We start from the raw sequence: 13,928 nt of genomic DNA on the forward strand, positions 1-13,928 counted from the left end.
CCCTTCCACCTTCCGTTCACTCCATGTGCTGGGTCCAAATCCTGCTCCACTCCACCTCTTATTCACAGCCTGGGAATGTTCTTTCCCATCCCCCTCCATTCACTCCATGTTCCGGTACCAGATCCTGCTCCACTCCGCCTCTTACTCACAGCCCGGGAATGACCACACCCCGCCCCTCCCCAGCACTCACTCCATGTGCTGGGACCAAATTCCGCTCCACTCCCTCTTATTCACAGCCTAGGAACGTCCTCTCCCTTCCACCTTCCATTCACTCCATGTTCGGGAACCAGATCCTGCTCCACTCCACCTCTTACTCACAGCCCGGGAATGTCCACACCCTGCCACCCCCCCCCCCCTCCATGTTCTGCGACCTGATCCTGCTCCACTCCGCCTCTTAAACCCATCCTAGGAATTTCCTCTCCCTTGTCTCGCTCCATGTTCCAGGACCTGAATCTGCTCCACTCTGCCTCTTACACACAGCCCGGGCATGTCCTCTCCCTTCCCTCCACTCTGCTCACTCTTATGTTCCGGGACCCGATCCTGCTTCACTCTGCCTCTTACACACAGCCCGGGAACGTCCTTTCCCTTCCTTCCGCTCACTCCATGTTCAGGACACAGACCCATCCTGGGAATGTCTCCTCCCTCGGCTCACTCCATGTTCTGGGACCAGATCCTGCTCCACGCCGCCTGTTAGACACAGCTCGGGAATGTTCTCTCCCTTCCCCCTCCACTCACTCCATGTTCTGGGACCAGATCCTGCCGCACTCAGCCTCTCACACACAAATCGAGTCATTAAGTTATACAGCATAGAAACATGCCCTTTGGCCCATCATGTCTGTGCCAGCCATCACCTATCTATTCTAATCCCATTTTCCAGCACTTGGGCCATAGTCTTGTATGCTATGTCATTTCAAGTGCTCATCTAAATACTTCTTAAATGTTGTGAGGGTTCCTGCTTCTACCACCTCTTCAGGCAGTGCGTATGCCACCTGGTTCTTGACCCGTCCGCTAAGGGAAAAAGTTTCTTCCCATCTAACCTATCAATGCCCCTTATAATATTGTATACCTCAATCATGTCCCCCCTCAGCCTTTTCTGCTCTAATGAAAACAACCCTAGCCTTTTCAGTCTCTCTTCATAGCTGAAATGCTCCAGCCCAGGCAACATCCTGGTGAATCTCCTCTGCACCCTCTTCCGTGCAATCACATCCTTCCTATAGTGTGGTGACCAGAATTGTACACAGTATTCCAGCTGTGGCCTAACTAGCGTTTTATACAGCTCCATCATAACCTCCCTGCTCTTATATTCTATGCTTCAACTAATAAAGGCAAGTATTCCATATGCCTTCCTAACCACCTTATCGACCTGTGCTGCTGCCTTCAGTGATCTATGGACAAGTACACCAAGGTCCCTCTGTACTTCCTAGGGTCCTACCATCCATTGTATATTCCCATATATATATATATAGGTATGTGATGAATCAATCAAGCGTATTTATTAAACAAAAACCAACAGTGAAACCATTTCTACTCTATCTTGGCTATAAAAACACCACCCACCCTGTCTATCCTAATGTGTGTTTGATAAAGGGACCCTAGCCCATTCAGTGTGTCGTTTGGTCTTGTTGCTGATGCTCACAGGCCTGATGTCTTGCAGCTGGCTGCAGCCTGTCGTTGTTGCAGTGCACAGTCTATCTTGGGTTGAGGATTTACCTCCTTACTTCACATCCTGCCAAATCGATTACCTGCTCATTATTCCTGCTCTCTGTTTCCCGCAGCTCAGCTCATTTCCTAACCTGACCTGTCTTCAATTCCATGGGCTTCAGTTTCAGCAAACAGGCTTTTTTGAGGGAGTTTATCAAGTACCTTCTGGACATCCATATAAATGACATCCATAGACATTCCCCTGTGCACTACTTTAGTCACCTCTCCAAAAATCATTCTTTCCTCTCCTCTTCCCCCCAAAGCTGTAAATCCCAGTCCCACAAACTTTCCCTCCTCCCTGCGCTGAAATCCAAACCCATGGCACCATCTGCACCATTTCTTCCCTCCACTGCCAGTTTTCTCCATCCCTCTACACTGGCTGGGTTCAGTTCTCCAGCTCCTTTGAGCAGAGTGCGATCACTCTGCACATGCTCAGTGTAAAACCTGTGCTGAGCATGTGCACTCGGTCCCTGCAGCCATCAATGGGACACATTCTGCCACAGAAGGAATCTGGGGTAAAAACATTGAACAACTTCTCCTTTAACTCTATTCACTTCCTCCAAATAAAAGGTATTGCTACGGATACCTGGATAGGTCAGAGTTCTTCCTGTCTTTGCGGGATATATGGAACATTCTTTGTTCCATTCCTACTCAGACCCCCTCCTCACCTGATACATTGATGACTGTATTGGTGCCGTTTCGTGCCCTCGTCCTGAACTGGAAAATTTCGCCAACTTTGTTTCCAATATACATCCATCTCTCGCGGGGTGACACAGGCAGTGGCTAGCACCACAGGCTCACAGCTCCAGCAACCCGGGTTCAGCCCTGGGCACCGCCCGCTCGGAGCCCGCAAGCTCCCCTTGTGAACGCGTGGGCCTCCGCCAGCTGCCCCGGCCTTCCCCCACAGCCAAAGACCCGCAGGCTGATAAGCAAATTGGCCATTCTTAAAGGCCAACAACCAGACCTGAACCCGATGACGTGTCGGGTTCAGATCAGGTCAGCTCACACTTCCAGGTCCGGCATTCAGGTCGGATCGGCTCGGACACACTCTATCACAACCTCAGGTAAGTGACTTTAATGTTACTTTACTTTTTGGACTTTAAAGGTGGTTTTGTTACAGTTATTTTAAGCTTGTGCAGGTAAGAAACAAAGTGAAACCTGGAAGGTCAGTTAAGTGATGGTCGGGTTGGGCATGGGAAAAAATTGAAGGACTCGGGCCGGGTTGGATGGGGTTCTGTCGGGCTCGGGTCAGGTCTCATTTGCAGACCCGGGCAGGCCTTAACCAAGAATGTCATTTCCCTTCGCTCTGCTCACTCCCTTCCCTCCGGGACCAGATCCTGCTCCACTCCGCCTCTTACACACAGCCCAGGAATGCCCTCTGCCTTCCCTCCTTCCGTGTTCCAGGATCACATGCTGCTCCATTCCGCCTCTTATACACATCCCGCGAATGTCCTTTCCCTTCCCTTCCCCCTCCACTCCCTCCATGTTCAAGAACCAGATCCTGCTCCACTCCGCCTCTTACTCACATCCCCGATTCCCCTTGAACTTGCGGCAGCCTCAATGCTGATCTCTGAGCCCATCTGCAATGCACTGCTGGAAGGAGGCTGCTGTTTTCTCCTTTCCCCGGGGACCTTGATCTCTCCACTGGCAGATGTTTTGCCGCACACTGAGTGAATGGAGTTTGCAGGCAGTAGCGGGGGAGAGGGGACACTGCGTGCCTCTCACTTACAAGGGGACAGGAGCAGGACTGTGCGGAACTCTGAACTCATTCAGCCAAAAATTAATGGAAATGTTCTGCAATTAACTTTGATCAGTATCTGAGCATAGGAACTGGGACTTGGGGACAGGCCAGAGAATTGGTGAAAGCTGGGGGTTTGACTCTTAAAGAAGTTCAATTTGGGATCATTCCGTGCAGGGTTTTTGCTGTTGACAAACCTGCCCTCACAAAGCAATCGTGCAGAGACACAGGAGGAGCGAAGGCAGTGGCTGGCTTTGCTGGGATAGTGCAATAGTTAATATCTGACACTCTGTCACTGAGAGGGAAGAATAGCCAGCAACCCTGAGCTGCTGGACTGCGGAGATTTCTACAGGCAAGAGAGGGTTAAATATGGAATTTATCACTGGCTGGCATTGCCCCTGAATGTGAGATTAATACTATGTCCATCTCTGGTATATCAATAAGAGATGAGACTGCATCTTCTGTCTCTCCAATAGAATTGTTCCAGGTAAAAATAGGACTTTGCAGGTTTTCTGCAAAAAAAAAAGGGTATAATTCTAAAGGAGTTCAGGAGCAAAGCAACCTGGGGGTATATATCCACAAATCATTGTAGATGGCAGGGCAGGTTGTAAAAGCATTCGGGATCCTGGGCTTTATGGATAGGGGCATAGAGTACAAAAGAAAGGAAGTTATAAAAAGCTGGTCCGGCCTCGCTTCAAGTATTGGGTCTAGTTCTGGACGCCACATTTTCGGAAGGGTGTTAAGGCATTAGAGAGAGTGCAGAACAGCTTCTCAAGAATGGCTGCGGGGATGAGGAGGTTCAGTGACATGGATAGATTGGAGAAGCTGGGGTTGTTCTCCTGTGACGGTGTCAAGCGGATCTCGGGCTCAAGGCGCGAGTTACTCACGGGATGCAGAAGGTATTCCTGGAGAATGTGACCAGGGATGCAGTCACTTACTGTGAGCTCGCCCAATCACAAGAGGATCACTGTCATTGGATGTGGTCTGACCTCTGAAACGACAGGGCCGCACACACTATCGGTTTGGCGGTTAAACAACTCGACTCACAGATTAACGGCTGCTCGCTCTTCAGCTGCTGTCTTTTCTCCTCCGGATTAAGTGGATCACAATGATTGACTGGATTATGAGCTAGACATGAGAAATGATTCTTATCCAAGGATTTATCTCGGCTGCAGTTCCCCAATTCCATAATGCTTTCCACCACAGGATAATGTGGTGGAATTTTCTAACTTCACTTTGTCTGCTTTAATTCCCACCATACATGCTGAGTTACATCAAGATAATTTCAGTAATTTGGTTATTTTAACCTGAACTTCTAGTTCAAGTAAAATCGATATCATAGTTAAATTTACTAACAAATTCTTCCATATTGAAATCAGAGAGTGGGTCTGATACATCAATACCACTTTCCTTTCCTAGTTGGAAGAGTTGTAGGAACCTCTGTCCTGTCAATACCACAGTCTCCTGACCCTGTTCTTGGGCCTTTTGACGTCACCATGGGAGATGAAGCTCACTCAGCTCGAGCTGGAACCAGTTAAATAGCCAATAGGATTTAAACCTGAAGCACGGCTGCTGAAAGTGGAGGGACAGAAAAATCAACCAAAAATGTCCATTATAAATGATTATAAATCAAAATGTTCACACAGTCACTCTCAGCCTTGGTCTTGTGTCTTGCAGTGACTTTAGCTGATTCTTTCGGACTGAACTGAAGCGATTCTCCACAAGCCTGAAACAGATTACGAGTTAAAGCGGAATTAGACAGGTTGAACAACAGTGTAAATGACAGGAAGACTGGGATTAATATTTCAATCATAATCACAGACAATTGTTACCCCTAAAAGTGACTGAAAGACATTTGAACAATAACACAGACACTCACCAGATCTGCTCCAGACGCCTGCAGTTCATTATGAGGCAGCTGAGAGCGGGGACAGATCGGTCTGTGAAGGTGTTTGATCCCAGGTTCAGACCAGTTAGTGACTGATTTGTACTGAAAGCAGAGGCGAGATCCTCAATACAAGAATCAGTCAGGCCGACATCCCATAGACTGGGGATTACAGTGAGAGAAATAAGAGGAATCAGGGTTAATCAGTGTTAAATAATGACACTATTACTGTTACTGATAACAATATACAATTTTCAATATCCAGTTAGTATAAACAAAGTAATACCATCTGGTACTTACTCCAGTTTCTGCATTTTACAGTCAGTGTTCCTCAGAGCTTCAGACAGTAGTTTCACTCCTGAATCTCCCACGTTATTGCCCCTCAGTCTAAACACAAACAGAGAATGAGAAACAAACTGAATCAAACCCTGGATCTGATATCATTTTTCTCACTTGCTTTTCCCAGGAAACATTGAAGACACTTAAAAGAGGAGGGGGTGTGGCATTGTTAATCAAGGAGAGTATTACAGCGACAGAAAGGACGTTTGAGGACTCGTCTACTGAGGTAGTATGGGCCGAGGTTAGAAACAGGAGAGGAGAGGTCACGCTGTTGGGAGTCTTCCAAAGACCTCCGAATAGTTCCAGAGATGTAGAGGAAAGGATAGCGAAAATGATTCCAGACAGGGGCTAGAGTAACAGGGTAGTTGTTATGGGGGACTTTAACTTTCCAAATATTGACTGGAAATACTATAGTTCGAGTACTTTAGATGGGTCAGTTTTTGTCCAGTGTGTGCAGGAGGGTTTTCTGACACAGTATGTAGACAGGCCAACCAGGGGCGATGCCACATTGGATTTGGTACTGGGTAATGAACCCGGCCAGGTGTTAGATTTAGATGTAGGTGAGCACTTTGGTGATAGTGATCACAATTCGGTTAGGTTTACCTTAGCGATGGGCAGGGACAGGTATATACCGCAGGGCAAGAATTATAACTGGGGGAAAGGAAATTATGATGCGATTAGGCAAGATTTAGGATGCGTAGGATGGGGAAGGAAACTGCAGGGGATGGGCACAATCGAAATGTGGAGCTTATTCAAGGAGCAGCTACTGCGTGTCCTTGATAAGTATAAACCAGTGAGGCAGGGAGGAAGTTGTCGAGCGAGGGAGCCGTGGTTTACTAAAGAAGTTGAAGCGCTTGTCAAGAGGAAGAAGAAGGCTTATGTTAGGATGAGACGTGAATGCTCAGTTAGGGCGCTTGAGAGTTACAAGCTAGCCAGGAAGGATCTAAAGGGAGAGCTAAGAAGAGCAAGGAGAGGACACACGAAGTCATTGGTGGATAGGATCAAGGAAAACCCTAAGGCTTTCTATAGGTATATCAGGAATAAAAGAATGACTAGAGTTAGATTAGGGCCAATCAAGGATAGTAGTGGGAAGTTGTGTGTGGAATCAGAGGAGATAGGGGAAGTGTTAAATGAATATTTTTCGTCAGTATTTACAGTAGAGAAAGAAAATGTTGTCGAGGAGAATACTGAGATTCAGACTACTAGGCTAGATGGGATTGAGGTTCACAAGGAGGAGGTGTTAGCAATTTTGGAAAGTGTGAAAATAGATAAGTCCCCTGGGCCAGATGGGATTTATCCTAGGATTCTCTGGGAAGCCAGGGAGGAGATTGCAGAGCCTTTGTCCTTGATCTTTATGTCGTCATTGTCGACAGGAATAGTGCCGGAAGACTGGAGGATAGCAAATGTTGTCCCCTTGTTCAAGAAGGGGAGTAGAGACAGCCCTGGTAATTATAGACCTGTGAGCCTTCCTTCGGTTGTGGGTAAAATGTTGGAAAAGGTTATAAGAGACAGGATTTATAATCATCTTGAAAAGAATAAGTTCATTAGCGATAGTCAGCACGGTTTTGTGAAAGGTAGGTCGTGCCTCACAAACCTTACTGAGTTTTTCGAGAAGGTGACCAAACAGGTGGATGAGGGTAAAGCAGTGGATGTGGTGTATATGGATTTCAGTAAGGCGTTTGATAAGGTTCCCCACGGTAGGCTATTGCAGAAAATACGGAAGTATGGGGTTGAAGGTGATTTAGAGCTTTGGATCAGAAATTGGCTAGCTGAAAGAAGACAGAGGGTGGTGGTTGATGGCAAATGTTCATCCTGGAGTTTAGTTACTAGTGGTGTACCGCAAGGATCTGTTTTGGGGCCACTGCTGTTTGTCATTTTTATAAATGACCTGGAAGAGGGTGTAGAAGGGTGGGTTAGTAAATTTGCGGATGGCACTGAGGTCGGTGGAGTTGTGGATAGTGCCGAAGGATGTTGTAGGGTACAGAGGGACATAGATAGGCTGCAGAGCTGGGCTGAGAGATGGCAAATGGAGTTTAATGCGGAAAAGTGTGAGGTGATTCACTTTGGAAGGAGTAACAGGAATGCAGAGTACTGGGCTAATGGGAAGATTCTTGGTAGTGTAGATGAACAGAGAGATCTTGGTGTCCAGGTACATAAATCCCTGAAAGTTGCCACCCAGGTTAATAGGGCTGTTAAGAAGGCATATGGTGTGTTAGCTTTTATTAGGAGGGGGATCGAGTTTCGGAGCCACGAGGTCATGCTGCAGCTGTACAAAACTCTGGTGAGACCGCACCTGGAGTATTGCGTGCAGTTCTGGTCACCGCATTATAGGAAGGATGTGGAAGCTTTGGAAAGGGTGCAGAGGAGATTTACTAGGATGTTGCCTGGTATGGAGGGAAGGTCTTACGAGGAAAGGCTGAGGGACTTGAGGTTGGAGAGAAGGAGGAGGAGAGGTGACTTAATAGAGACATAAGATAATCAGAGGGTTAGATAGGGTGGATAGTGAGAGTCTTTTTCCTCGGATGGTGATGGCAAACACGAGGGGACATAGCTTTAAGTTGAGGGGTGATAGATATAGGACAGATGTTAGAGGTAGTTTCTTTACTCAGAGAGTAGTAAGGGCGTGGAACGCCCTGCCTGCAACAGTAGTAGACTCGCCAACTTTAAGGGCATTTAAATGGTCATTGGATAGACAAATGGATGAAAATGGAATAGTGTAGGTCAGATGGTTTCACAGGTCGGCGCAACATCGAGGGCCGAAGGGCCTGTACTGCGCTGTAATGTTCTAATTCTAATTCTAATAGCCAGATTTTCCTCTAACTGACGTTGAATCTCATTCTGTCGAACTATGAAACTGGCACAGTCATGGTTGGAGAAACTTGTCTGATTTCTGCTGATGCTAAAGGCCCAGATTTTAGGGGAATGGGGTGATTTTCCCTGAACTAAATGACAAAGTGGTGATTTCTTGTACTTTATACTCTGTATACAATGTTAATCTGTATGATACCTCAGGTTTAGTTACATTGTGAAACAGTGCTAACTGCTGCTGTAAACTCTGCTCCCCAGTATTTTATCTAACAAGGAGAGTTTATTCTGTCCCGTTACAAGTTTTAAACATCCCTGCTCTCTTAGTTTATAGGGGAAGGCAGTCTCTCGCTTCATTGCTCATCAAACTAGCTCTCTATTTATTTCAACTGGTCCAGAGTTTTGGGAGAATTTTTGGAACTTTCCTCCGAGCGGGACCTCATACACAGTGGACCAATTCTGGGAAACTACTGGGTTTACTACCCTAGTTTACCCAGGAGCCACCAACTTTGTGTGAAGCCCCACCGCTGGCCTGTATGTGACAGTACTTCAGGACCAATACCCCACCACCTGTTCGATTTAAACCTTTATCCCAGCTGATTTGAGCTCCCAAATTCACTGAAGTATTGGCCTGGATGATGAGAAAGGGGCCTGACTCCATGACCTTCAGCCAGGACTCCCACCTGAGTCAGAAGAGTCTATTTGAGTGACCTGTATTTGCTGGGTCATTGATGCTTTAAGGTAATGTAACAAGACCCTGTGGGGAAAGCTCAGCTCTCCCACCAGCTGGTCACTGCCCGGATGCTCTGCTCTTAGTTACTGAATGTTTGCAGTTCCAACTTCCACATCTTATGGGAGCTGACACTTCAGTAAACGTCACTTAATGGTACACATCGAGAAGAGGGTGTGATGCTCTGTGTACACGGACTGCTGGCCTACGTGTCTCTTCAATGGATGTATCACAGACAAGAAGAAAAACAGCAATCGATAATGATTTTTCATAATTAAACTATCAGCCCTTTCCTGTGACCTGTATGACTGATCATATGAAGACTGTAAAATCCTTAATAATTCACAAGGATCCATTTTGGTTTCTCTAGTCCTGAGAGAATTACTAACTCATCCCTTTATTATTGGTCATCTTTGTGTTGAATCTGCCTCTCTCATTGAGCTAAACTGTTTGCTTCCCTTCATTATGGAGCAACAACAGAATCTATGTCTGTTGTCATGATTGATTAAGAAGAATCCCAAAGCTTTTTATACATATATAAAGAGCAACAGGTTTGCCAGGGAAAGGGTTGGCCCACTCAAGGACAGAGGAAGGAATCTATGTGTGGAGCCAGAGGAAATAGGTGAGGTACTAAATGAGTACTTTGCATCAGTATTCACCAAAGAGAAGGAGTTGGTGGATGATGAGTCCAAGGAAGGGAGTGTAGATAGTCTGGGTAACGCCGATATCAAAAAGGAGGTGGTGTTGGGCGTCTTGAAAAACATTAAGGTAGATAAGTCCCCAGGGCCTGATCAGATCTACCCCAGAATACTGAGGGAGACAAGGGAGGAAATTGCTGGGGGCTTGACAGAAATCTTTGTATCCTCATTGGCTACAGGTGAGGTCCCAGAGGACTGGAGAATGTTGTTCCTTTGCTTAAGAAGGGTAGCAAGGATAATCCAGAAAATTACAGGCCGATGAGCCTTACGTCAGTGTTAGGGAAATTATTGGAGAGGATTCTTCGGCACAGGATTTACTCCCATTTGGAAACAAATTGAATTATTCGCGAGAGGCAGCATGGTTTTGTGAAGGGGAGGTCGTGTCTCACTAACTTGATGGAGTTTTTTGAGGAAGTGACAAAGATGATTGACGAAGGAAGGGCAGTGGATGTTATCTATATGGACTTCAGTAAAGCCTTTGACAAGGTCCCTCACGGCAGACTGGTACAAAAGGTGAAGTCACACGGGATCAGAGGTGAGCTGGCAAGATGGATACAGAACTGGCTCGGTCACAGAAGACAGAGGGTATCAGTGGATGGGTGTTTTTCTGAATGGAGGGATGTGACTAGTGGTGTTCCGCAGGGATTAGCACTGGGACCTTTGCTGTTTGTATTATATATAAATGATTTGGAGGGAAATGTAGCTGGTCTGATTAGTAAGTTTGCGGACGACACAAAAGTTGGTGGAATTGCGGATAGTAATGAGGATTGTCAGAGGATACAGCAGGATATAGATCGGTTGGAGACTTGGGCGGAGAAATGGCAGATGGAGTTTAATCCGGACAATTGTGAGGTAATGCATTTTGGAAGGTCTAATGCAGGTGGGAAGTATACAGTAAATGGCAGAACCCTTAGGAGTATCGACAGGCAGAGAGATCTGGGCGTACATGTCCGCAGGTCACTAAAACTGGCAACGCAGGTGGATAAGCTAGTCAAGAAGGCATACGGCATGCTTGCCTTCATTGGTCGGGGCATAGAGTATAAAAATTGGCAAGTCATGTTGCAGCTGTACAGAACCTTAGTTAGGCCACACTTAGAATATTGCGTGCAATTCTGGTCGCCACACTACCAGAAGGACGTGGAGGCTTTGGAGCGGGTACAGAGGAGATTTACCAGGATTTTGCCTGGTCTGGAGGGCATTAGCTATGAGGAGAGGTTGGAGAAACTCGGATTGTTTTCACTGGAATGACGGAGGTGGAGGGGTGACATGATAGAGATTTACAAAGTTATGAGTGGCATGGTCAGAGTGGATAGTCAGAAGCTTTTTCCCAGAGTGGAAGAGTCAGTTACTAGGGGACATAGGTTTAAGGTGCGATGGGCAAAGTTTAGAGGGGATGTGCGAGGCAAGTTCTTTACACAGAGGGTGGTGAGTGTCTGGAACTTGTTGCTGGGGGAGGTGGTGGAGGCAGGTACCATAGAGACGTTTAAGAGGCATCTTGACAAATACATGAATAGGATGGGAATAGAGGGATACGGACCTCGGAAGTGCAGAAGGTTTTAGCTTAGACAGACATTATGATCGGCGCAGGCTTGGAGGGCCGAATGGCCTGTTCCTGTGCTGTACTGTTCTTTGTTCTACAATTCATCCAACAGTTGGAGACAAATAAATAATTACCTCAACACCTGGCATTTGTGAAGTGAAGGTCTCAGCCGCTGGAGTCCTTCAAACTGTATGTTGCAGGACTCCAGATCAAATTCTTTTATTGTATCACAGAGTGCAATGACATGAGACAGGACCGCACAGTCAATTGGTTTCAGGTCCAATCCACGAAATGTTTCCACCGATCCGACTGTGGCCTGAACCAGTGCTTTATTCTTAGACTCAAACAGGTAGTACAATGTGTTCAGGAGGTTTCTTTTACCCTCTGTGTTTCCAATTTGTCCTTCAATCTTCTCCTTCACCCAGTCAATCACTTGGCAGGTTGTTTGATGAGAAAATGGACCCAGAACCTCCTGTAGGGGCTGAGCTGAGTGTGAGGAGGTGAGACCAGCAACAAAACGGAGAAATATCTCAAACCTCCCATCCTCCTTGCTGTGGGCTTCATTCAGGAGTTTCGGGATGTTCCCGGGATCAGGAGTCAAGAATTGTGCGATTGCGGCTACAAACTCTTGGATGGTGAGGTGTGTGAATGTGTAAACCACCCTCTGAACAGAATCATCTCTCTCCAAAAGTTCCATTATGAACCCAGACAGGAAGTGGGAAGGTTGCAGACTGTACTCGATCAAATCTTCATTTCTAAACACAATCTTCTTCTCAGAGACTCCTGTGAAGGCCATCTGACCAATCTTTAGTAATACATCACAAGGGCTTTCAATCTCTCGGCCATGGTTTTTCAGAATGTTATAAATATAATAAGAATAAACTTGGGTGATGGTCTTGGGAACTTGCTGCTGTTTCCTGTCTCTTTGTGTAAAGAAGGGACCCAGTGACAGACAGAGAATCCAGCAGTAGGAAGGGTTGTAACACATGGTGTACAGGATCTCGTTCTCCTCCACGTGTTTGAAAACAGCTGCTGCCACCGTCCGATCTTCAAAAAACTTGTTGAAATATTCCTTCCGTTCATCACCAACAAATCCCAGGATTTCAGCCCAGACACTGATCTCAGCCTTTTCCAATAAATGTAAAGCAGTGGGACGGCTGGTCACTAGCACTGAACAACCTGGGAGCAGCTTGTGCTGTATTAAACTGTACACAATGTCAGACACTTCACACCAGCATTCGGGATCTGTACACATGGACTGAGCTTCTGTATTTCTCCGATTGTCAGCAAAATCGAACCTGTCCTTGAATTCATCCAAACCATCGAATATAAACAGTAATCCCTCTGGGTTCTTCCAGAGCTCTCCCAGAAGATTCTCAAAGTAAGGATACAGATCCAATATTAGTTTCCTCAGGTTTATTCTACAGTTAATAGCGTTCAACTCACGGAATTTAAAACTGAAAACAAATTGAAATTTTGGGTATATTTTCCCAGTGGCCCAGTCATAAACAATCTTTTGTACCAATGTTGTCTTTCCAATTCCCGGGACTCCACGCACCACTGCTAAACTCCCAGATTTGGATTTTCTTTGGGAAAAACTGCTCTGGAACAACTGATCAGTTTGGATTTTTTCCAGTTCTCTCTGGAGATGTTTCTCTCTGCAGTCTTCATGGTCTCGGCCTCTTGCCAGCAGCTCATGTTCTACAAGTGTCTGATCTCGAACAGTAGAAATGACCGTTAGCTCAGTGTATCGATCAACCAGCTGGAAAATTTTAACCTTCTCCTTTATTAGGATAGTGTTCACTCTCAGTGACTCAGTTTGTATCCGGAGTGTTTCCTTGTGTTTCTGTTGAACATCTTCAAATAGAACAGACAGAAAGCGGTTCTCTATGTCAGTTGCAATGACTTAAAAACAGCTTTACAGTATCATTTTATTATTCAGTGAAATATTGTGACTTAATTAACAGCTTAGATAGAGATGTGTGTAGAAATTAAAACCCTGGAAATGGTAAACCCTGCTTGAAAGTGAAAAATTCTCACTTGATTCGAATAATTGCTGAACGTGGACTCTTCGAAGGTGGTGATATTTTCCCTCTGATGCTTAATACAATCCAGTCTACCCCATCCGACAGGCATCTCAATACAAATTGACACATGGTGGGCGGCACAGTGGCGCAGTGGTTAGCACTGCAGCCTCACAGCTCCAGCGACCCGGCTTCGATTCCGGGTACTGCCTGTGTGGAGTTTGCAAGTTCTCCCTGTGTCGGCGTGGGTTTCCTCCGGGTGCTCCGGTTTCCTCCCACAGCCAAAGACTTGCAGGTTGATAGGTAAATTGGCCATTATAAAAATTGCCCCTAGTATCGGTAGGTGGTAGGGAAATATAGGAACAGGTGGGGATGTGGTAGGAATGTAGGATTAGGATAAATGGGTGGTTGATGGTCGGCACAGACTCGGTGGGCCGAAGGGCCTGTTTCAGTGCTGTATCTCTAACT

The 13,928-nt window shown here is 46.2% G+C and overlaps 1 protein-coding gene across 3 annotated transcripts in view; it reads right to left on the bottom strand.

Annotated features, from left to right (window-relative positions):
* Positions 1 to 1,499: 1,499 nt before the first annotated feature.
* The window catches only part of LOC137360371 (NACHT, LRR and PYD domains-containing protein 3-like), a 107,688-nt gene continuing 95,259 nt past the window's right edge, over positions 1,500 to 13,928 (bottom strand). For all 3 annotated transcript variants that reach the window (XM_068025836.1, XM_068025835.1, XM_068025837.1), the window contains 4 exons: positions 11,571 to 13,293; positions 5,625 to 5,711; positions 5,319 to 5,486; positions 1,500 to 5,165 (listed from right to left, as the gene is read on the bottom strand). In XM_068025836.1, the coding sequence (XP_067881937.1) occupies positions 5,078 to 5,165; positions 5,319 to 5,486; positions 5,625 to 5,711; positions 11,571 to 13,293 (2,066 nt within the window). In that variant the 3' untranslated portion in view covers positions 1,500 to 5,077. The remainder of the gene's footprint in view (positions 5,166 to 5,318; positions 5,487 to 5,624; positions 5,712 to 11,570; positions 13,294 to 13,928) is intronic.

Source organism: Heterodontus francisci, unplaced genomic scaffold, assembly GCF_036365525.1.
Source record: "Heterodontus francisci isolate sHetFra1 unplaced genomic scaffold, sHetFra1.hap1 HAP1_SCAFFOLD_188, whole genome shotgun sequence".
Lineage (NCBI taxonomy): Eukaryota > Metazoa > Chordata > Chondrichthyes > Heterodontiformes > Heterodontidae > Heterodontus > Heterodontus francisci.